Raw genomic sequence first — 23,780 nt, 5'->3', positions numbered from 1 at the left:
TTTTGGTGGTATAGCAGATTCCACTTTCATAATAAGTAAACTAAGAAGTTGGTTTGACTTGTTCTGTAGCCGAATCAAATTCAAAGTCCACAGAGGTCACTTAATTTGGACCTTCAATACTCATATCAAAGACACACTGGGATAGGTTGCTCTGAAATCAGTTTCATGATCTTACATAATTGGGAGTGAGGACATGTGGTTGTTCTTTTATTCAAATTATACGCTGTCTTCTGTTAACTTTTTGAATCTCCCAAGTAGAGTGTTTAGGGAGGGATAGTCGAGAAGAATTAAGAAATATTATATAGAAAACGTCTACTGTGGGCTGGAGGAGCTTGGCTCCAGCCAAGTGAAGAGGAGAGGTTTCTCTCTGGGTTATGCAGGTGTCCAAGATGTGGCTACTTCTCTCAAGCATGGCTGAAAAGAAATAGGGCTTGTCCAGAGTTCTTTTTTTTTTTTTTTTAAGAGCTCCTGACTTACTTATTTATTTATTTCCTTTATTTTTTTGGCTGTGTTGGGTCTTCGTTTCTATGCGAGGGCTTTCTCTAGTTGTGGCAAGCGGGGGCCACTCTTCATCGCGGTGTGCGGGCCTTTCAGTGTCGCGGCCTCTCTTGTTGGGAGCACAGGCTCCAGACGCGCAGGCTCAGTAGTTGTGGCTCACGGGCCAAGCTGCTCCGTGGCATGTGGGATCTTCCCAGACCAGGGCTCGAACCCATGTCGCCTGCATTGGCAGGCAGACTCTCAACCACTGCACCACCAGGGAAGCCCCTCAGAGTTCATTTTTGTTTGAAGACCTATGAAACGTAAGGAATGGAAGATGATAGACTTTAAAAAAAATCAGATTGATGTAGTTAGGGTTCAGGCATAAATAGTCAACCAAGTTTACCAATTTTAGTAAGCTGTAATATGCTTTGATAGCCGTTCTACTTGTGTTCCTTAAGATCTGACTTGTTGGGAGCCATTGCACCATAATTTTTTTTTAACTTGGAAGACATTTACATTTATTTTTACTTTCCCACATCACTAATCCTGGATATGAGTGGCTAAATCTTGTATCTCTATCAGGAATACATAGCACCACTGAGTGGCTGTTACATCCTATGGAAAACTCAGTCTTTGGTCACAGCATTAAGAGTTCCTGGATTTGGTCCCATCAGCCCTCTTTGCAATGACCTATACACCATAAATATAGTTGTAGTCTCAGATTTCAGTAATAAAATTAGTACTTATGCAAATAAATAATATTGAAATCTCATTCTTAACAGGGTGGAAGAATGAAAGAAAAGAAAGATGAAAGAATGTTGAACCACTTTGTATGGCTGTATGATGGAAGGAAACGGAACTGAGAACTCCTGCAGTAGAACACTTGGATGGCTTCAACAAGATAATGATGCTAAGCCATGGCTTTGGAAATTCTCTAATTGCTTTTCTCGTCCTGAGCAAACATTGCCACTTAGTCCCCAAACGGTAACTATGTGCAAGACTAAGGACATAGCAAATTGCTAATGCAAATAGATGAGAGATCCATTTGGTCTGGGGCAGTCTCTCTCCCTGGAGTCTGTGCTAAGTTTTCTTTTGCATCCTGCTTATATTACTCCTTGTAGCACATTATTGTAATTCCTGACTCAATGAGGGCACAATTTTTTAACTCCTATACTTCCACACTAAGCAACAATAGATGCTTTAAATATGTGCTGTTAAAATTTTGGAAAGATTTGTTTCTCATTAAAGTCACAGATTCCAAAGACAAAATCCACATTGTAGAGTAAAACCGGAGGAAAGTACAAAATAGATTTTATTTTACGGTAACCTTCTGAGTTTTGTGTCTTAAAATCAAGGAAAGATTGATAGGATTTGTTGATAGTCTTTTTCTGTTCAAGATTTCTCTTGAATATTTAAATATGTCTAGAACTTTTTCTTTTGTCTTTTCATAGTGATTTTGACGTTTTCTGATTTTATTTCCTTCATCGTTATCACTTTTTTTTTTTTTTTGCTATTGTACTTGGGATTTAAATGAGACTTTACTATGAATTTATATAAGGGTATTGATAATGACTTTTTAAAAAAATCTATTCCCTGTCTTCTCCAGCTTTTCATTATATAGTTACCTTTGTTGCATGGCATCAGTAATTGGAGTTATTTCAGAAGTATTTTACCTCAGGGACAGTTTGCACTGAGGGCTGGCAGCTCAAGCAGGGTCCTGGGGTGGCAGATCTAGCCCTAACAGAGTCACAGGACATGGAATTGCACTTTCACCTTTACAGATCCAGAATCTCGATTTTGTCAGTGGTACCCAGAATTGAGTACGTTCAGGGAGATCAACTCAAAATAACCCTGCCCGTAAGAGCCAGATCTATATAAATCAGAATGCCAATGAGCTAATTTCCAGCCTGAATTGTAATTACCAAGAGGGCAGAACATACTGCTCGTTGGCTGGTGAGACCATTGCTATTACCTCCCTTTTAGGAAAAGTAACTGAAATTCCAAATTTCTCCCTTATTAGTGTACCCTCCCATAGCAGAAGGAGTGAAGTCATAGCAGTCAGATGGACCTTCCTGTGCTCTAAGGGATGAGCATGTCTCAGTCACTGTATCAGGGCGTCCCCTTCATCTTAATAGTGCCTGTGCTCAGCCAGTAAAGGTTGTTGATTGGTTGGATCCCCTTTCAGTGGCCAGGTACTCTGCTGAGTGCTTTATGTTTACTATTTCGTTTTATCCTTCTAACAAATGTAGTAGGTACATTCTGTTGTTCCCAGTTGAAGGATGGTAAAATTGAAGCATAAAGAGGTTAGGTTAAGTCACTTACCCAAGGTCATAAAACTATTTAGTATCACATTCAAACCCAGGTCTCTGACACCAATGCAATGCTGTAACCTTTATAAACATACCAGCCTCATGTGTCTATGTTACAGGCATATGACAAACTATTTCTCTTTTATCTTTTTCCCAGATAGTTTTCTAATTACTCTAATTCTTTCCACTGGTTACAAAATAATTGTTGGCATTATGGCTTTAGGTCATGATACCCCAGGGTTTGCTAAATGTCATCAGCAACACGTTTAAGACCTATTCATGGATGGGCCACTTGGGCAGATGCTTGATAGTGCTTGATACCTTCTCCCCTGGAGGACCTTACTGAAACCACCTAGATCTGACTGCACAAACTATTAAGTATTTTCCTCAAAGCACTTTGCTTATAAGCCGTCTTTAGTGAATACTGTTATGACTGTTGTTTTTTATACCACCTATTTTGTCTTCAGAAGACACTGAGAGGCAAGGGGAAGTTATCAAAGGGAAGACACTGAGACATGGATGGTTAATCAGGCTTGTTGAATATGTAAACAGACCCCCTCCCCAAGTCTCTTAAAATTCAGGAAGGACACAGTCGTAATTTTAGTTGTCTGTTTCAATGTTCACCTCCTGCTGAAGAATGCTCCTGGTTTTAGCTGCCATTCCGTTTTTGTGGTTGTGATTTTGTGTGGTTATGACGGAGTGATGGAGATAGGTTTGAACACTGTTTGCATTTTTTAATGCAATCAGATGTGAGTAACCCCAAGTCACTAGCCTCATAAAATTAATTTGTGTTCTGGTTTTCTTTTCTCAGAAAGATTACATGGAGAGCAAGAAAGTTGCTGTGGAATTAAAGGATGTACCATCTCCCCTTCATGCTGGCTCTAAACTTTTTCCAGCAGTCCCACTTCCAGATATCCATTCTCTTCAGCAACCTAAAATACAGCTTTCAGCTGTCCCCAAAGTAAGCTGCTGTGCCCATTGCCCTAATGACCCCTCCACTTCGCCAATGCGTTTTGGTGGTGGCGGTGGCGGAGGGACTGGTAGCTTGATTCCCCCAGGCGCACTGTTAGACTCGCAAAGCACCAGGACAGTCACGTGTCAGGTGGGGTCAGGGTTTGCTTTCCAGTCTGCATCTTCACTCCAGAGTGCCTCAGCTAGGAACAATTTGGCCAGCGTTGCAAGTGACTTTCCCAGCATGTGTCTAGAAAGTAATCTCTCTCCCTGCAAACACCTGCCCTGTTGTGGAAAGCTCCATTTCCAGTCATGTCATGGTAATGTGCACAAGCTGCATCAGTTTCCAGCTCTCCAGGGCTGCACCTCCTCCGCTGGCTATTTCCCCTGTTCTGATTTCCCAAGTGGGGCTCCCGGGCACTTGGAAGAGCACATTTCACAGTCGGAGCTAACGCCTCACTTATGCACCAACTCTTTGCACCTAAATGTGGTACCTCCGGTTTGTTTAAAGGGCTCACTTTACTGCGAAGACTGCCTCAACAAGGTTTGTATCTTTTTATTTGTTATGTTGGGTGCAGCTAAGGTTTGAGGAATGACTTTTTAAAAATAATAATGGATATATCTTGAAAAAAATCTTTCTTGTGAGTGGGGTCAAAGACTCTTTCGTGATGTGGCTTTCTCCCCGTCAGCATAACTCCTTCTGGTCCTGAAAGAAAGGAAAGGGTAAAATGGGAGGGACCATTCAAAAAAGTGCAGAGTAATTATTTAGTTTATGCTCTTAGAGTCTCCTGTAATAAATCTATTTCTTACATGTGAACCTAGCTTGGCAAAGCCTCGTGTTCTGTTCTGTCTTTAAAGGCTAGAGCACAATTGTGATTTCTTATAGCTAACACTCACCTGATACATGGACCCATTCTTGTAAAACTGCATGTTGTCCCTTTGTAATAATTTGGGGAACTTGAAACTTGGCCTCAGTCACACCCAGTGTTCAAGTAAAGACGTTACTTCCTTTTATGTAAAGTGTGTCTGAGGGTCTCCACCGTAGCAGACATATGGCCCAGAATGTAAAGGTCTGATCATGTGAATATCTTCCCTGATCATTTCAAGTCACTTTGGAAGTGAGTTTATGCATTGGTAGCTGATAGTTCTGGGAAGGGTGATTTGAAAATACGTTTTATCAGAGGTTAGCAGGTGGAAAGGAGAAACACTTAGAATGTGTTTTCAGTTGTTATGTGTAACTCTAGGTTCTGAAATAATGTATCTGAAACCTCCTCCTCTTTTTAAACAAATTTTAAAACAGCCGGCAAGAAATAGTATAATTGATGCTGCTAAAGTCTGGCCAAATATACCACCTCCAAATACTCAAACTGCACCTGTTACTATTCCTCTGTGTAATGGCTGTGGAACCAAAGGAACAGGGAAGGAGACCACGTTGTTATTGGCGACCAGTCTAGGCAAAGCTGCTTCAAAATTTGGTAAATGACAGTATGGTGTAAAATGTGCATATTAGTTTTCAATACCTGATACTAACACTGCATTTAATCGCCTTTAAAAAGATTCCTTGTGGTTCTAAAGCTACTGTGTATGAGTCTCCATTTCCATCTCTTGGTAAAAATCTTTTTATCCTTATAGACCAATAGGTCAGTTGCCATTAATGTTGGGCTGACGCTATTTGAGACCGGAAGCTGTGTATAGTAAAACGAGGAGTATATTAGGAGAAGTAAGTGCTGGAAGGGACTTGGTGTCAACTTAGGTTCATAATCACACTTGTTGGTTGTATGCTCCCTAGACATACTTAGTATTTAGAAAGATTTAGCAATGGCTGATGCAAAACAGTATTTGAAAACCTAAGATTATTTCCCCAAAAAGTAATTGATATATTTTATCTTTAAAAAACATTTTTTAAAAATTTGAATCAGATATTAATGCAGTGTTAAAAATCATTTAAAATCAAGGACAAGGGAATTCCCTGGCGGTCCAGTGGTTAGGACTCCGAGCTTCTACTGCAGTGGGCACGGGTTGGATCCCTGGGTAAGGAACTAAGATCCAGCAAGGCCTGTGGCGCAACCAGAAACAAACAAACAAACAAATGTGCTTTAAAAATAAATAAAATAAAATCAAGGATGATAATAACTTCACCGTTCGTCTTCTCTTCATTGTTCTCCCACACTGAGTCGGTAGACAAGTGTGGGAGGAGCGTGAAGATCAGGTCTCAGAGCTGCAGCGTCCATTCACCTATGTGTTAGTGTTCAGAGGAGCATAACTGGTCAGTGTGAGAGTGACTCATGCTTTGTGATGGATTTATTGTGGGCTTAAAGTGACTTGATCTTTAGATTTGTTCTCTCCTGAAAAATAGGAATAATCACTTAGAGATACTATGGCAGCTTGGGGTTGTTTGTCTTATTAGACCAGCCATTGAGGTTGGTATCCTTAAATTTAACATCAGTCAATAATTTCATTTTCCTGCCCCTAAGAATGAGAGGTAGCTACCTGTTATTTTTATTTGAATGTCTTACCTCTTTTTTACCATGTGTAATTGAAAATGTTAACATTTCTTAAGGGTCATCAGAAGTTGCACTAGCCGGACAGGTGCTAGAAAACTTACCCCCCATTGGAGTTTTTTGGGATATTGAAAATTGCTCAGTCCCCTCTGGCCGCTCAGCTACTGCAGTTGTACAGAGAATTCGTGAGAAGTTTTTTAAAGGCCACAGAGAAGCAGAATTCATTTGTGTGTGTGACATCAGTAAAGAAAACAAAGAAGTTATTCAAGAGCTGAATAATTGCCAGGTAAAAAAAAAAAAAAAGAATTTTTATCTATTTTGGTAGACGAATAAGCACGTGTGATTTCTTTTTAAGAATTCTAATTGAAAATTTGTTCAATAATATGCATTTGTGCTAAGTTTGTAAATAAAGGAAAACAGCAAAAGATTATTTCTTAATTAGGTACTAGAAATCATTTAATCATGTCTGATCTTTCAGCAAGGCTGCTTATATGTGACTAGTGCTTTCCTAGTATAGTGGTTACATATGTATCATTTCCTTTGATTTTCATAACTGCTTTGTGAACAAGGCTCATAGGATTTATTATATGGAATTTACAAATGAAAGGGCCCAAGAGGTGAAGCAACTTTTTTAAGATCATATGGCCGTAAGTGGATGAGCTTAGATTTAAATCCAGATTGTCTGACCCCAAAGTCTGTTCTCTTCAGCTGGAACCAGAATCAAGTTCTTTTGACTTTCAGACAAGTAATTCCATTGATATGCCATATTCCTGCCTAAAATTATATAGTTCTGTTCCTTGTAAAAACTAATAAATCCTATTTTGTATTGTATGTAGTTGAGGCACCTCTCAAACCTTTCCTTCCTTTGGAGACTTTAATGTGAGCCTGATAGTTTTAACAGGAATAAACACATTTTAGCTCCCTTAGGGACAGATGCCTCTCCTCTTCCACCACCTGATGGTGGAAGCCATAGACGACGAATAGAAATGACATCAAATACAGCCCCAAATCGTACCTTAATTATATATCATATCTCTGCCACCCACAAAATTGTTGGCAAAAGATACTAGAGAGAGCTAATTTACTTCACATTTCACTTTCTTTTCTTTATTTTCTGAAAGGGGGATGGATGAAGTGAAAAAGCAGAAGATTAGAGATGAAACTAGAGATAATAATGGTCCCAGTTAATTCGTCTGGAGAACTGAAGTTGAAATTATTGAGATTTGACTGTAATTTTTTTCCATTCCTAAGTGGCAGTAATAATAAAAGTTTCCTCAAGAACTGTCTATTAAGAGGCGGGCAGAATGTGTAGTGATTTTCTAACCTCAGCTCTTTCTCATTTGTCCTTATTATAAATTAATGCAGGTAACCGTTGCCCACATCAATGCTACTGCAAAGAACGCTGCTGACGACAAGCTCCGCCAGAGCCTCCGAAGGTTTGCAAATACTCACACTGCTCCCGCCACTGTGGTTCTTGTGTCAAGTAAGTGTAGAAACATCTGCTAATTTCAGCTAAACTCACTGTGTGTGAATTATCATAGAAACCAAAATATGTTAAAGTAAAATGTGCCCCCAAAGACGCTGAAATACATAGGACATTTTATGCTTATCTTTGAAAACTGTTTAGAAAAAAAAATGGGTCTACCTGGATTTCTGTATTTTTCTCCTTGGAACTTAATTAAGGATTCTTGCGGGGCCAAGTTTATTAAAGAAAATGTAATTTTTTTTAATCCTGGGGGCCCCGTATTGCTAATTTTAAAAATCTAAGATGAAGTTGGGGCTCCTCAGAGTATTAACATTTGCTCCTTTTTACTACTGGAAGTAACGTGTCTTGGGGTTCAGTATAAGTATACGTAAAATTGTCTTACCATGTTAATTCTTCTGATACGAAATGCGTTCCTGTTCTAGAAAGGGGTGGGGGTGGCAACTTAGAATACAATCCTGCCGTTCCTTCCTTCTCAGTAGATGTCATTAGAGTTACCTCTCTCTGTCAGGTGTTTCTAATGTTTGGGGATGGGGGTTGGGCTGTACCTTGTCTTTCAGCTGATGTCAATTTCGCATTGGAACTTAGTGACCTGAGACACAGGCATGGTTTCCACATAATTTTGGTCCATAAAAACCAGGCCTCAGAAGCACTGCTGCACCATGCTAATGAGCTGATCAGATTTGAAGAATTCATTTCCGAACTGCCCCCCAGGTTACCAGTAAAAATGCCAGTAAGTGGGTTTGTGTTCTTTCTGCCATATTCTAGTTGAGATTACAGAGGCTCAAGACAGCCCTTCATAAGGGGTCTGCAAGCCCAGGTGAGGCTGTTCTTCGTAATAGGCTGGCCAGATTTTGAAACAGGCCTAGAAACTTTCTTCTCTAACAGATATACAGAGAATTGACATGCATGCATTTTGCTTTTATTTTTTTCAAAATGTCATAGGGAACTGACTTTTAGATTTACCTTACTGACAACCACTTGCCAGTGTCTCCAAAGCTAGCAATGTTTTGTGCCAGGGGGATGGAAGTAATGGAATGAGAGTTATTACTCTTTTTGCTTCCAGGTTTTAAGTGTAAAGAATATGATGATGGTTTGCACATACTGGTGTGGTTGGAGTCAAATAAGCAGAGTGATTGTACAGTTGTGGCACTTAATCCTGAAGCTCCAGCAGGCCTCTGAGCCTGTTTTCTATGGTTGTGGTCCCTGGCATGCATGGGCACAATGAGGAGTAGTGGTCGCTACACCTGTAGCCTGGTAAGCCACTTGACAGGAGAAAGTGCACGTATTTCCAGCAGGCTGAGCATTTCTCATAGTCTTGTTTAGGATAAGAATGTTTACTGCAACACTGAGCTTGTGTTTAAGCTGTCTGGAGACTATATGTGCAACTTTTAAACAATAATAACGGAGAGGAGCTATAGTGTGGATGGTCCAGAAGGGTGGGCAATCCCATTCATGAAATGCAGTTTTAACATATTTTAATAACTTTAGAGTTACAGAAGCACTTTAGGAATGATCTCACCCAACCTCCTCATTTTAGGGAGGAGGAAGTCAGCACTTAGAAAAAGTACAGCAAGCCGCTGGAGGTCCCACAGCACGATGGCAGCAGAACCGAGACTGCCCCCCCCAACCCCAGATTCAGGCACTTGCATTGCTGGCCCCACTGCATTCCCTGATACCCAATGAGATCAGAGCCTGGCCAGAGATTGAACACATGCTAAGGATAATCCGCAGTTGGGGGTACCAGAGTCTGGCCCAAGGAATAACATACACAGGCCCTACTTAAGGCTTTGGAGCTGCTCTGCTGATTCACTTTTGTTGTTCTTCATTATGTTTTTAGTCTTTTGGCTACAGCTACATTTCCTCTCTTCCGCTTGTGTTTGGCACTCACTTTTTTAATCCAGAAGGCCTTTAAGTCAATTGTAGTATTTTAGGTGAGAGATTGCCCACTGTAGAGATCCTTATCCCTTATGATTAAAAAAAAAAAGACCGATTATTCAGTACATTCAATCTTGCCACATATTTTTTTCTCATTCGCCAGAGTGATAATTTTAGATACACTTCTCTTTTTCCATGTTTTTCAGTCTAAGTAAGTTTACCCTCTCCCGTGGAAATCTGTTATCTCCCCTCCAAGGTTGCTAGCTAAAGTTTGGAGATCACTCATTGTTCTTCTTGTTTGTAATTGAATGTGTACCCTCGAGTCCACCCACTGTAACACTTTTCCTCTGTATCAACAGTGCCACACTCTGCTCTATGTTTATAACCTACCAGCAAATAAAGATGGCAAGAGCATCAGCAACAGGCTCAGACGCCTGTCCGATAATTGTGGCGGGAAAGTGCTAAATATCACAGGCTGCAGCGCAATCCTCCGCTTCATAAACCGAGATAGTGCAGAACGGGCTCTGAAGCGAATGGAAAATGAAGATGTCTTTGGTAATAGGATCATCGTGTCATTTACTCCAAAAAGTGGAGAACTCTGTGAAACAAAGAGTTCAAATGCAACTGCTGATAAAGCGAAGTCTCCCAAAAAACTTAAGAATCCAAAATTGTGCCTCATCAAAGATACAAGTGAACCATCTTCCAGTGCCAAAGCCGCACCTGGAAAAGGGTCGCAGGCAAATTCTGGATCTGCTACCAAAAATACCAATGTTAAAAGTTTACAGGTAATTGTGATACCTCTTGCTTTCTGAAGTTTATGGTAGGTTTGCTTTCTTGGTCTCTGTTTTATATGCTCGCTTGCTTTTGGTGTGTCCTTTTCTACATTTTCGAGGATACTCAAAGTCAAATGTTTCCTGTACAAGGTCTGACACATCTTGGAGGCTTAACTGTTAAACTCCCTTGCTCTGTCTGTTTTAAGGAGCTATGCCGCATGGAGTCGAAGACTGGCACTCGAAGCAGTGAGCCCCAGCAAGGCCACCTGAGGCCGGTGGCACCTCCTCACAGAAATTCAAGTGCTGCAGCACCCACACCTAAAACCTCGGGGGTGGCAGAATCCGTTTACAAAACCAATCCAAAGTAGGTTCCGTTATTCTCCCTTGTAGCTGCTTGTCATGATGTGAAGGAAGATAAGTGACCTCTTCCCTGCAATGTTTCCCTCCACTAGAAAAGAGAACCTCAGCACCCGCAGTGTTACCAGTTCTCCTGTAGAGAAAAAAGATAAAGAGGAGACTCTGTTCCAAGTGAGTTATCCGTCTGCTTTTAGCAAGTTGATCGCATCCAGGCAAGTGGGTCCTCTGCTCACGCCTCAGTCTTGGTCTTCTCGGTGAGTGGTTCTTGATCCATGGAGTGGTTGTGTGCAGTAGAAGGGGTTATGAAATAATGTTTGTTCAACAGAATTCAAGCAACACACAAGTGCATATTTAAAAGAGAAATCTTCCACCCCTCCTCCGCCAGTCCCCTTTTCCACTGGTAACGATAGCTAACATTTGGGGTCAGTGATTCTTGCTGTTTCTCCCTCCTCCACGTGGGAGTCTTGGTAAGCAGAGGTCAGAGAGAGAAGCCTGTCCTGGAGTCCTTAGGCAATGATGGGAGGCACATTATGTTCTTACCATGTCCTCATGGCTTCATCGTGCTGAGGAAGAGGCCCAAACTGACACGCACTGGTTATTCTTATTCGTGGGGTAATTATAGGAAGCTGTTTGAGGAACGAGGGTCTCTGTAAACCACCTTAACACCGACCTTACTTAAGCTTTCTAAACTCCAAGTAATCCGTGAAGCTTGGAAAACAGAAGGAGCTCATGCATCCCATGAGCTCCTTCTAGCATTGTATTTGTTCTGCTGAGTTGGTGAAGACTCACTATAGAACATGACTTTGGACCTGTCAAATGACATGTACAAACTCACGTAAAAGATTTCCTTACGTGGAGAAGGGCCGCAATATATGAGCAAGAATATCTGGCTTGGGATTTCCCTGGTGGTCTGGCGGGTAAGATTCGTGGTTCCACTGCAGGGGGCGTGGGTTCAATCCCTGGTCAGGGAACTAAGATCCCACATGCTGTGTGGCACGGCCAAAAAATAAATCAAATAAAATGTCTTTATATTTAAAAAATATATTGGGAATTCCCTGGCGGTCCAGTGCTTAGGACTGCATGCTTTCATTGCCGAGGACCCGGGTTTGATCCCTGGTCAGGGAACTAACATCTCACAAGCCACATGGCGCAGCCAAAAAAAAAAAAAAAAATATATATATATATATATATATATATATACACACACACACACACACACACATAAAGAATATCTGGCTTTTTCAGAGCCAGGGGGAGGTAAATGATTTACATTGATATCACAAGCTAATTTCCTAAGAATAAATGCTCAGTGTCCTAAGAATAAATGCACAAAGTGGAAAATTAATTCATTAGGCCTGCCTGTAATTTCTGCCGTTAGCTTTAAATAATCCAATAAAAGAATATTTGATATTGAGTAATTTATTTGCTGTTTATAAGGTAGTCAACAGGTCGTATTTTTGACAATGAGTCTAAATCAGTGCGTGTTTAAGATAAAAAAACATTTGAAAACCAAATTGTATTGCAGGAAGCTGTTTTTATGTAGCTTCAAACAAAATCTAAATGGCATAAACTGAATAAATAGAATAACAGTTTTTAAAAATAACCTATGTATGTTTTAAGCAGGAGTATGTCTCCAAACCTCTTAAACAGAGCATCCCCACTTGCTTTCAACGCTGCAAATTCGAGCATTGGTGCCGACTGCCCAGACCCATTTGCAAATGGTGCTGACATCCAGATCAGCAACCTAGACTACAGATTGTCCCGGAAGGAGCTGCAGCAGCTCATGCAGGAAGCGTTTTCTAGACACGGCAAGGTAACCTTTTCACTCTTGTTCTTGCCTTTGTTTTACCCCTTGCCTGGCATTCAAGTTGAGTGCACTTAACTCAGCATACATAACTACAGGCAGGGTGTAAGTGTCACTCAACGAGTTTGAACACCTTCCTTTTTCCTCTGGCCTGCTCATGGTGGTGCTGTGTATTCTGTTTTTAGGACACAGCCCAAGAGAGCAAGAAGCCTGGCAGAGAAGCACTTATGGTCATGGGCAGGGATTTAAGTGGCTCTTTGGGAAATAAAACACTGATGGGTTTTAGTTAGCTCTGGCTGCTAAAATATAGAAATAGGGTTCTAAAATGATGTTGGCTGTTTTTGTTAATGTCTTACGGTATCTGATTCAGTTTTTGGGTGCAATTTGCTAAAAATGCACCTTTTACTGAAACTTAAGATGGCTATGCCCCAGGTTTTGGCAGGGTCTGGAGAAGACGCAAAAGACTCCTTGCATGTGTTGACCCCTAAGCCTGCCTTGGAGAGCATGGTGTGCCAGAGCACAAGGCAGGCTAGTCTGATGTCACATCCCTGAAGGTCACCCATCCTAGCTCACTTAGGTTCTGGTCAGCGGAAGTGCACAGTTCAGACAGGTTCCCTCACGGCAGCACTGAAGTCCACAAACCAGTTGCTTAGTGATTCACCTTCAGTTTTAAGAGGACAAGGTTCTGGGTGGATCAGCATTCTGTTTTCCTTTTTACTGCTGCAGGTGAAGAGTGTTGAGCTCAGCCCCCATACAGATTATCAGCTCAAAGCTGTTGTTCAGATGGAAAACTTACAAGAAGCAATCAATGCGGTGAATAGCCTCCACAGATACAAGATTGGCAGCAAGAAGATCCTGGTCTCACTTGCCACAGGAGCTGCTAATAAATCACTCTCTTTACTGAGGTAAAGAACAAACAAGCCGTTTATTTCAGGAAATAACATTTTGGCCCAGAAACAATTTAGAAATAATAAAAATAGATTTTATCCCATTCCCAACCCTCTTGTGATGATCACATATGCAGTAATGCTTTTTCTCCCTTGATAGAGTTAGAAATAAGGTAGAAGTTAGAAATAAGCTAGCTAGAATAATTTACCCTCGTTCAAGTCATTAATCAAAGATGAAGTACAGCTTAAACTTGGCAGGCACTTAGGAGTAAAATAATATGCCACATATCCAGAACAGGTTCTAAAAATAGTAGGCCTCTACAATAAAAGTTTATAAGCCTAGAAAGTCTGAAATATTACCTTCCAATCTTAGTAGAAGGTGGATTTGTCTATAATAGGTAGATCTACAAAGCTCTAAGCTCTCAGCTTGCAGATACATCTTTAATGTCACATAGACACCCAGCCCCATAGGTCTGCGTTACGACTAGACTAATCTTAGGAATCTAGTGATGGTTTTATTCATAATATGCTTTTGACACACAGCACCCTGTAAGTTTAAGGTGTACAGACAGCATAATGATTTGTGCACCAGGAACTAACATACTGTTTATAGGTCAATTATACTTCAAAAGACAAGCAAACAAACTCATAGAAAAAGAGATCAGATTTGTGGTTACTAGAGGTGGGGTACGGGGGAAGGAGGAATTGGATGAAGGCAGTCAAGAGGTACAAACTTCCAGTTATAAGATAACTAAGCACTAGGGGAGTAATGTACCACATGATTAATATAATGAACACTGCTGTGTGTTACGTATGAAAGTTGTTAAGAGAGTAAATCCTAAGAGTTTTCATCACAAGGAAAAGAATTCTTTTTTTTTAATTTTGTATCTATATGAGATGATGGATGTTCACTTATTGTGATGATCATTTCATAACATACGCAAGTCAAACTTCACCATCATTTTAAGTTATTTTTTAATTTCCTGGAATAAAGATAATACTCATTAAAGATAATTTAGAAATTTCAGAAACATAAAAGAAGCAGGAGACAAAAAAATCATCCATAATCCTATGGCTTAAAGCCAGTCACTCTTAACCAGTGTATCCAGTTGTGTATCTTCAACTATGGGGATTCCTCGCCCATCTGTCTGATAGAACTGCGCTGTGGCAGGAGACAGTCAAGCTCTTCTGCCCTTAGCTCTGAATTAATAAAGTGTCTCAGTGAGTAGTCAGTGTCTTTCTGATGATACACAGGTGTGCAAAGCCCTATGCTTGAGTCTGATAAAAATCCCAGTATATGTGACTTAAATATTCTTTAATTGCCTTGTTCCTGAAGTCCGTTGTTTAAGTTTTTCTGGAAGATCAACTCTGAGATATAAATGGGTATGTTTATTTTGCATACACATTTTGTTCATCAATTTTATGAACTCTGTTTTTAAAATACAACTTGGAACGGAGAGGAAGTCGTCTGTTCTCTAATGGACTAAACTTTTTTCTTGCAGTGCAGAAACAATGTCCATTCTTCAGGATGCTCCCGCCTGTTGTCTGCCTCTTTTTAAATTTACAGATATCTATGAAAAAAAGTAAGTGAGGGTTATTTTTTTCATTGATCCAGCCAGTACTGATGGGTGACTTCCATGCATAAAACTGGTAGCAGCTCTTAAGGAACTAGCAGAGGAAATAAGACCAAGACAGTGGTGTTCAGATTGAAATTCCAGTTTTAACACACCTTTGAAGAATGTCTTTCATTTTTAGCAAATTTAGACCTCAGTCCCCAAAGCTGTACTTTCATCTTTTCCACTTGGCTGATGAGTTTTGTTATTCATTGTATGAACATTTTCGAGCACCTTCTAGACTGTAAGCTCCAGGACAGCAGGCACCGGGTCTGACCTAGCACCATGTCTTCAATGCCCAGTGCTCAGTAGATGCTCAGCAAGTACTAGTGGAACGAAAGGCTCTGTGGAGGGTGCAGAGCTGGGAAGACAGCCCTTGTCTTTGGGGCTGTTACGTCTGGAAGGGAAAAGACACTCGCCATATATTGTATAGAACAAAGGAAACTCATTACAAAGGAGGAGCAGGAAGGAGAAAAGGCCTTGAGGTTACAGAGGCTGGAAGGAACCAGGAGCTTGGCCATTATCCCGTGGATAGTGGGAGCCACTGAAGTATCGGAGGAAGGAGGGGAGGGGAGAGGTGTGGTGGTGGGAAGACTTCAGGCAGTGGTGGTGTCTGAGCTGGAGTGAATGGGGGAGGGAGGGAGACACGGGGGAGCGTGTGCACCAGTCCCTGCTCTGAGCAGAAGCTGTCGGAACAGAGGGAACTGGACACCACAGAAGTTTCAAATGTCGGTGAAATTGGACTTGGTAACTAGTTTTATGAAGCAGGCAAGGTAAAAAGTAGAGGTCAGTTTGATTCTGAGTTTTTTGCCCCAGGTGACTGGGAGGAAGTTTGTATGTTTAAACTGGAAATAGTGAAGAAATAAAGAAAGCTTGTTCAGGAGTTACAGTGCGTTTTTTTTTTTTTTAATTCATTTATTTAATTTTGGCTGTGTTGTGTCTTCGTTGCTGTGCGAGGGCTTTCTCTAGTTGCAGTGAGCGGGGGCTACTCTTCATTGCGGTGCGCGGGCTTCTCATTGAGGTGACTGCTCTTGTTGCAGAGCATGGGCTCTAGGTGCGCGGGCTTCAGTAGTTGTGGCTCGCGGGCTTAGTTGCTCCACGGCATGTGGGATCTTCCCAGACCAGGGCTCGAACCCGTGTCCCCTGCATTGGCAGGTGGATTCTTAACCACTGTGCCACCAGGGATGTCCAGGAGTTGCAGTGAGTTTTTGATCTTGGCTTTGGGCATATGAGTTTTAGGGGGCTATTGGAATGTCTGGGCAGAGAGTTCAGGTGGTCTTCTGCACATTTGGAGTCCCTCAGGAAAGAAGTCAGCCCTGAAGATACGGCAGTTATTTGCCTAAAGATGATCTTGAAAGACCTGGGAGCAGATGAACTTAGAGGAGAGGGAGGAGAACTAGAGAAAGGGCAGAACTGGGTGGAAGGCAACCAGGGACAGGAAGCCGGTGAGAACCCAGAGGCCAGAGTGTCATCAGGAAGGTGGGGATGGCCTGAGAAAATGGTGTGAGGTTTGGGGTGGAGGAGGAGGAGGAGGAGGCCACTGGTGACTTGAGAGCCAACTCTGAAGAGTCCTGAGGAAAAAATCCTGGAGGGAAGGGGATGGCAGACTGGATGGTGAAACAGCAGAGGCAACTCCTGAGAGACCAGCTGTTTACATTAGAGGGAAGACGCGAGAGCTCCAGACTGAGTGAAAGCACAGAGAAGACTGGACATAGGTGGAGTGGGGCAGTGTAGGGGGTGGGGGCCGGGATTTGAGACTGGTGTTGGTCACGGGGAGATCTGAGCGTGTAGGCAGGGTACTGGGAAGAGACCATTGGAGCAGCTAACATTTAATGAGCACTTACTCTGTGCTAAGCTGTCTCCATACATGCCATATTTAATTCTCACGTCAACCCTGTGAGGTAGGGATCGTCACCCCATTTTACAGATGGGAAAACTGAGGCCTAGATTGGTTATATAGCTTGACTAAGGTCACATAGGTTGAGCCAGGATATGAACTCAAATCTGCCTGTCTTCAGATCCTGTGCCTTTAAGCTCCAAGTATGAAAGACACAAGTCAGGGTGGTGACTGGGGAGTCCAGTCTAGTGTAGGTCAGGGGGCTGAAGCATAGGGTTAGCTGAAAAGGGGTATACCTCTTCTGAGGGAGAGGAGCAGAGATGGTGAGAAGTAATAGAGAGGGATTTGGAAGTGAAGGGGAGGCCAAGGTGAAATGGGTCATGGCAGATAGTTTTCCGTCTCAGAAAATTAGGTGAGGCATTTACAGAGACTGTGTGGGGTCGGAGGCTAGGTACCAAATGATATATATAATCACTGTAACGGGCAATGGGCCAGGGATGACTGGAAGGAGTGCCAAGCATCACTGGTTTGATGGTGAATAAATTTATAGTAGAATTATCCCAGTTTTACTTTTCAAAGAGACAGGGGATCCATTCTTGGTTATAGAGCTTTATCTGAACAGGTCAGGAATTTCTGTACAAAGAAAAACGTTCTCTTTAAGTCAGCATCTCTCTCTTTCCTTGCTTTTAGGTTTGGACACAGGTTGAATGTGTCAGATTTGTATAAACTAACAGACACAGTCGCAATCCGTGAACAAGGAAATGGCAGACTGGTGTGTCTCTTACCCAGCAGTCAGGCCCGCCAGAGCCCCTTGGGGTCTTCCCAGTCACATGACGGCTCCTCAACAAACTGCAGCCCAATTATATTTGAAGAGTTAGAATATCACGAGCCTGTCTGCAGGCAGCACTGTCCCAATAAGGATTTCAGGTAGATTGCCCACTTCCCTTGAGAAGTAATCCTTTTGTAAAAGGTCGTGGAGCATCTCTGAGAATTACCTTGGGAACGTCTTAGACCACTGAGAAATGTCAACTATCTGTTTTGTTCTCTTTTCGGCAGTGAACATGAATTTGATCCAGACTCTTACAAGATTCCTTTTGTGATTCTCTCGCTGAAGACGTTCGCGCCCCAGGTTCATAGTCTTCTGCAGACACACGAGGGCACCGTGCCTTTATTAAGGTGACCGTGTCAAAGCCATTGTGATGCCTTAGTCCTCCTCTTTATAGAAAGTCCGCCACCTGCCTGCATCTCTCCCCAAGCACGCACTGTACCAGGCTTCAGCCTAACGTTTTTAGCTACCACTTGTAGTCGAAGTGTATCTGAAATGGGATCCATTCACTCGATATTTCAACAAGAAATTGTGTTTGTGCTGAATTTTAGAAACATCAGCATGAATAGGGCAGATTCTTCTCCACAGAGAAAAGATTATTGGAAGTGCTGTGCACAAGTACTACGAGAGAGTGCACGGTCTCAAATAGTTGTAGATTTCAACGTTTGTAGGAGACAAGTATTCAGAAGTCCTTTCAGCCACACCATGGGCCACGTGGTAGGCTTAATAGAGGGGCCAACACAGAACCAAGTTGCCTTAAAGCCACCAAACCGATATGTTAGAGGAGATTGAACTTGCAACCTTGTTGCCTTATTTTTAACCCCCTCTGCTAGAAAATTGCCCAGGAATTTTTGGTACTGTCAGAATGCATCAAAGAGAGAAATACTACAGTGATTGCCTCTCTAGGACCTTAATTTAACTTTCAAACCCAGATCATGGGCATCTTAACAGAAATTATTTATTAATGGATGTGTTAAAATAAAGGCAGGCGTTTGTTTGGCAAGTGCTTTGCTTTTCCATTATTTTAATTAACCTGTTTTTCCCCCCACTTCAGTTTTCCAGATTGTTATGCCGCAGAGTTTGGTGAGCTAGAAGTAGTGCAGGAAGACCGCGGCGGGGGTGTTCCCTTGGAACACCTCGTCACCTGCGTGCCAGGTGTGAACATCGCCACTGCACAGAATGGCGTCAAAGTAGTTAAGTGGATTCACAACAAGCCCCCGCCTCCAAATACAGGTAGGTTTCAGGTATTTGGTCCAGGCTGTTGGCTTTTCTCTTAAATAGCAGCACTAGTTGCCTGTCATAAAGCACCGTGGGTGTCTCCTTTGATCTTTTAAAAACTCTAAAGTGCTGAAGGTTTGGCAGAGCTAGACTTTTGGAAAGTACCAGCATAAATTATTAAAAAATTTAAAATCCAAATTCCACAGTTACAAGTCTCTCTAGTTATCTAATTTTGTAAAGCTTTTTTGGCTTGCCCTTTAAAAATAGTTCCAGCTATTTGAAGGAACTATCTCTGACTATTTACTTTGGAAATTTATTTTGATCAACATTTATGACTTTGATCAATGTGAAAATAGATTTAACTCTAAATGTAAGGGACTGGGATATTTGAACCGAGATTTGGATGAGTTTCTGAGCTCTGGCACCCCCTGAGTTGCAGGTGTCTAGTCCTGCTACCTGTGCACAGCACTGTGAATTGTTGCCTTCATATCGACTCTCCCTTCTCTTTGGCCCCCAACACTTCCTCCTTTTCTCCTCATCCTCTTCTCCTCCCACCTCCCCCTGCCCTGTAGGAAGAAAGGTGAGGATAACCAGGGAGCTCTGTTTGTACCGAAGCTTCTTCCTGCCTTTCCCCTCAGGCCTACACCCTCCCCATCCTGTGTTGTTACGCTGCTCCCTCCTTTCTCCTGTGTCCTTAGCCCGCTGTCCCCTTGTAAAGGTTTCCATCTGATTATTTACGCTTTTATAAATAAAATAATGAAAACTTCTTAATTAGGTGAACATTCAAGATAACTGTAAAAACCTGTTTCTTAGTTTTATCTCATGCTAGTTTTACATCACTGCTTTCCATAGTTTCCCAGACATTTGCAGCCCCTCTCTGGGTTAATTAGGCCCTTCTGGGCTACCTGCGTGATGACCATTTATAACTTTGTTTCTGTGGGAAAGTATGTTAGTGACCAAGTTACAAATGGATCTTTGACATACAACCAGTTTATAAGCTGGAAACTACCTGTGTATCTGCACTTCCCTTTTAAGTTCACACTATGGTGAACCACGCTTTGCTTTGGCAACTTGACTTCGACAAGTAGTGGGGAAGCATTTGCCAGCCTGTAAAGAAGTTGGGCTAGCCTGTTGGTTATAGAGGACCTGGGTTTAGCAGCTGAGAAGTAAAGTGGCTGTTTGGTCTTGTGTGCTTGGTCATTATTGAGTTCAAGCAAGGGAATGCAAGGTTAGTTACTTTTCTTTCATCGGCTGCAGTCATGCTTTATCTCTTGTGCCTGTTCCTTTTTTCTCCCCGCATATTTAGATCCTTGGCTTCTGCGTTCTAAAAGTCCTGTGGGTAACCCCCAGCTGATCCAGTTCAGTAGAGAAGTGATCGATTTACTGAAGAGCCAGCCATCCTGTGTCATACCGATTAGTAATTTCATCCCATCTTACCACCATCATTTTGCAAAGCAATGCCGGGTATCAGACTATGGATATTCCAAGCTGATCGAATTGTTAGAAGCAGTGCCTCATGTGTTGCAGGTAAGGAGTGCTAAGAGTTTATTTGTTTAACAGTGGAAATGTTCCTCTATGGCTTTGGCTATCTCCACCAAAGAAACAGGGTAGCTGGTAACTTAATCCCTAAGAAGTCAGCTCAGAGCAAACATCCTGTAAAAACTTCCTTTATACACATGTTTTATACACGATGTGGCTTCTCAGTTTTTCAGAAAGCTGTGAGTTTCCAACTTAAAGGAACTCCTAAGTGCACCGAGGAGTACTTTCCTTCTCATCTCTATAGACTGCCCTCCTTCCTCCTAGCACAGTCCTCTCCAGAATTGTTCCGTTACACAGGAGCTGCTGTAACGTGGGCTTCCCTTCCCTTACGAAGGAGTTCGAGGCCAGTTACTGGGCTGGAGCCTGACAGTGCTTCCTAAGGAGTCTTTGCCTGTTAACTTAAGGTGTCGTGATAGCTTCCCGCCTGTAAAAATGGCCTGCAAAACTTGAGCTGTCTTTTAGAGACAAAATTAGTTGCCCAGGCTGATAGCATGCTTTTTATTTCTGTATTCATGACTATTCAGGAAAGAGTGTGCGAGGAAAAAAAGGGTCCCAGGCACGTGAGCAGTTGTTCATTCTGACACCTACATTTTGTTGGTCTTTGTGTTTCAAAATGCAGATATCATACATAAAAGGATTTGTTCTCTGAGAGTGGTAACGAGAGAGAGAGAGAGAGAGAGAGAGAGCACCATCAAAAAGAAAGTCAGGATCTGCCAGGGTCTCATGAGTATAAATAACCAAAGTGTTTGGTTTGCAGATTCTTGGAATGGGCTCCAAACGCTTGCTGACCCTTACCCACAGGGCCCAGGTGAAGCGCTTTACTCAGGATTTACTAAAACTTCTCAAATCCCAAGCCAGCAAACAAGTCATTGTGAGAGAATTCACGCAGGCTTATCATTGGTGAGTTGATGAGAAGGGAAAAAAATGAAAGCAAATTTTTATTTTTTTTTTAGTTTCTGCTGTATAACAAAGTGAATCAGCTATACATATACATATATCCCCATATCTCCTCCCTCTTTTGTCTCCCTCCCACCCTCCCTATCCCACCCCTCTAGGTGGTTACAAAGCACCGAGCTGATCTCCCTGTGCTATGTGGCTGCTTCCCACTAGCTATCGGTTTTACATTTGGTAGTGTATATATGTCCTTGCCACTCTCTCACTTTGTCCCAGCTTACCCTTCCCCCTCCCCATGTCCTCAGGTCCATTCTCCACAGCTGCGTCTTCATTCCTGTCCTGCCCCTAGGTTCCTCAGAACCATTTCTTTTCTTTAGATTCCATATATGTGTTAGCATATGGTATTTCTTTTAAAAATGAAAGCAAATATTTTAAAACACTTGTTCTCCCAAATTTAAAATAATCTAACTTCTCCGTTTAGCATTCTTTTGGAAAACTTATAAATTATTTTGGCAAGTGCTACTTCTCATTCTTCATCCATTTCCATGGTTAAAACCTAGGTGTTTCTCAAAGGACTGGGATGTCACCGAATATGGTGTTTGTGAGTTGATTGATATCGTATCAGAGATTCCAGACACAACCATCTGCTTGTCCCAGCAAGATAATGAAATGGTGATTTGTATCCCCAAAAGAGGTATGTGACTTAAATTTGCTGGAAGAAAGTTGTCTGTCTCAGTGGTCATTTTAACATGGAATCATACAAGGGATGCACTTTCCCCCTCCTTCTCTGTGATTCCTGAAGATTCCATGGAAAGTGCAGTGTGAAAACGGCTCTGCCAGGCAGTGGATCCTAGCGTCCTCAGAGTGGGGAAGCCACTTGTCAAGAAGAAAACCAGGCTATTTTTTCAGAATTCACTCTAAGGGGGAAAAAAGGGCATAACCAGCACTTTCTGAAAATGCCTCCTTCAGCCTGTCTCTGGCTGTTTATGCTGTAATTATCCACTTGAGTCAGTTACCGTGACTGTTGCTTGTCTCTTCTTTTTACCTCTGAGGTACCACACTTGAGAAGGAAAGAAGGCTCAAGTGGATGTTTCATCTTCCACGTTTTAGTAGTTCCAGTTGGGGTCTGGGGTGGGAACTAGGATAGAAAAATTAAATCTACACACAGTCGTGTTCTCCCGCTCTTACCAGTCAGTGGGTCTTAAACTGTGCTCTTGCGGAACACCGATGTCCCCGAAATCATAGTATTCCAAAGCGAAAATGACGAACGCCAGTCTTTTCGTAATTCTAATTTAAAATTGAATAGAAACAGAAATCTAAGTTTAAACTTTTCTCTCCTGTGTTTTTGTTAAACTTTTGGTGCCTGATACTCTTTGCTGCTAGCAATTTTAACTGAAGATCAGGTGAATAAACAAAGCATGTTAATATTCAGAAGTGTGGTTTAGTAAAATAATTTCTAGATTACTTTTTCAAGTACAGAGACGTATGTGTGTCATGTTCATATATGTGGAGTGGGTGTGGGGAGGTGGAGGGGCTAGAGAAATTATTTCTAGTTTGTAAGCTGAAATTACATAGGTGTGTAGGTGTGCATATGTGTATCATGACTTCCTGGTGTTCTGCCCTTGATTGAATTTGAAAACCATCTGGAAAGAGAAGAGTGTGTTTGTTTTAGGTTGTGTGTGTTTGGAAGGCAGAGATGGTATCTGTTGTAACCAGTGCATAGTACTAACTACACTAATAATGTTAAGCACGGATGGATAGAAGAAGATTGTGGTTTATGGGGTTTTTTTGTTTTTTGTTTGTTTTTTTAAAGAACGTACCCAGGATGAAATAGAAAGGACAAAACAGTTCTCCAAGGATGTTGTGGATTTGCTGCGACACCAACCCCATTTCCGGATGCCCTTTAATAAATTTATCCCCTCTTACCATCACCACTTTGGCCGGCAGTGCAAACTCGCATACTATGGGTTTACCAAACTACTCGAACTTTTTGAAGCCATACCTGATATTTTACAAGTAAGTGAAGAAATTCTAATTATATCTTTCAGAACAATATAAGGGGGAATTAAAAAAAATTTTTTTCGGACCTGTTTGCCTGGGAAGTAGGGAGTTATGAAATAGGATGAAAATTTGAAATACTTCAGTCAGAGAAGCTGTGTTGTTGGCTTCTTAGTATTTTTAGGTAAATGTGGTTTTTCCTTCAATAAAGAAATCATTCTTCAGGTTAGTTTTAGGTTATCTGTTGAGAAAAGGATTACATAGCTTGTTTCATAAACAATCTTCTCTCATGAGCCCCATATTTTTCAGATCTCTTGTGTTGGAGGTGGGGATGAGTGCACGAGGTGATGCAAATGCTTGGCTGTTAAGTCATCGCTAAGTTAAACCAGATTTCTGTTGTTGATTTTTATTGCTATTACCACCTTTGACCCC

At 41.8% G+C, this 23,780-nt stretch overlaps 2 protein-coding genes across 9 annotated transcripts in view; one reads left to right on the top strand and one right to left on the bottom strand.

Moving 5' to 3' along the window:
- Positions 1–23,780, top strand: part of MARF1 (meiosis regulator and mRNA stability factor 1) — a 41,118-nt gene that overhangs the window by 2,872 nt on the left and 14,466 nt on the right. The window contains exons 2-21 of one of the 8 annotated variants that reach the window (XM_082429611.1): positions 1,263–1,464; positions 3,601–3,750; positions 4,252–4,284; positions 5,041–5,215; positions 6,301–6,527; positions 7,607–7,724; positions 8,285–8,457; positions 9,962–10,387; positions 10,582–10,739; positions 10,828–10,986; positions 12,353–12,545; positions 13,263–13,441; positions 14,926–15,006; positions 17,564–17,800; positions 17,930–18,049; positions 18,754–18,932; positions 20,224–20,444; positions 21,214–21,356; positions 21,911–22,044; positions 23,164–23,366. In XM_082429611.1, coding sequence (XP_082285737.1) covers positions 1,321–1,464; positions 3,601–3,750; positions 4,252–4,284; positions 5,041–5,215; positions 6,301–6,527; positions 7,607–7,724; positions 8,285–8,457; positions 9,962–10,387; positions 10,582–10,739; positions 10,828–10,986; positions 12,353–12,545; positions 13,263–13,441; positions 14,926–15,006; positions 17,564–17,800; positions 17,930–18,049; positions 18,754–18,932; positions 20,224–20,444; positions 21,214–21,356; positions 21,911–22,044; positions 23,164–23,366 — 3,453 coding nt within the window. In that variant the 5' untranslated portion in view covers positions 1,263–1,320. Of the gene's footprint in view, positions 1–1,262; positions 1,465–3,600; positions 4,285–5,040; positions 5,216–6,300; positions 6,528–7,606; positions 7,725–8,284; positions 8,458–9,961; positions 10,388–10,581; positions 10,740–10,827; positions 10,987–12,352; positions 12,546–13,262; positions 13,442–14,925; positions 15,007–17,563; positions 17,801–17,929; positions 18,050–18,753; positions 18,933–20,223; positions 20,445–21,213; positions 21,357–21,910; positions 22,045–23,163; positions 23,367–23,780 lie in introns of those variants that run through there. The other 7 variants (XM_082429607.1, XM_082429606.1, XM_082429612.1 and 4 more) reach the window with 7 other exon arrangements.
- Positions 4,293–23,780, bottom strand: part of LOC309645087 (bMERB domain-containing protein 1) — a 199,257-nt gene continuing 179,769 nt past the window's right edge. Inside the window, exon 9 of the transcript XR_014254733.1 lies at positions 4,293–4,446. The gene's annotated coding sequence lies outside the window, so the exon portion shown is untranslated. The remainder of the gene's footprint in view (positions 4,447–23,780) is intronic.

The sequence above is a fragment of the Balaenoptera physalus genome (genome assembly GCF_965194825.1).
Source record: "Balaenoptera physalus genome assembly, chromosome: 16".
Lineage (NCBI taxonomy): Eukaryota > Metazoa > Chordata > Mammalia > Artiodactyla > Balaenopteridae > Balaenoptera > Balaenoptera physalus.
Note: the sequence above shows the minus strand (reverse complement) of the source record. Positions and strands in the feature narration are given on the sequence as shown.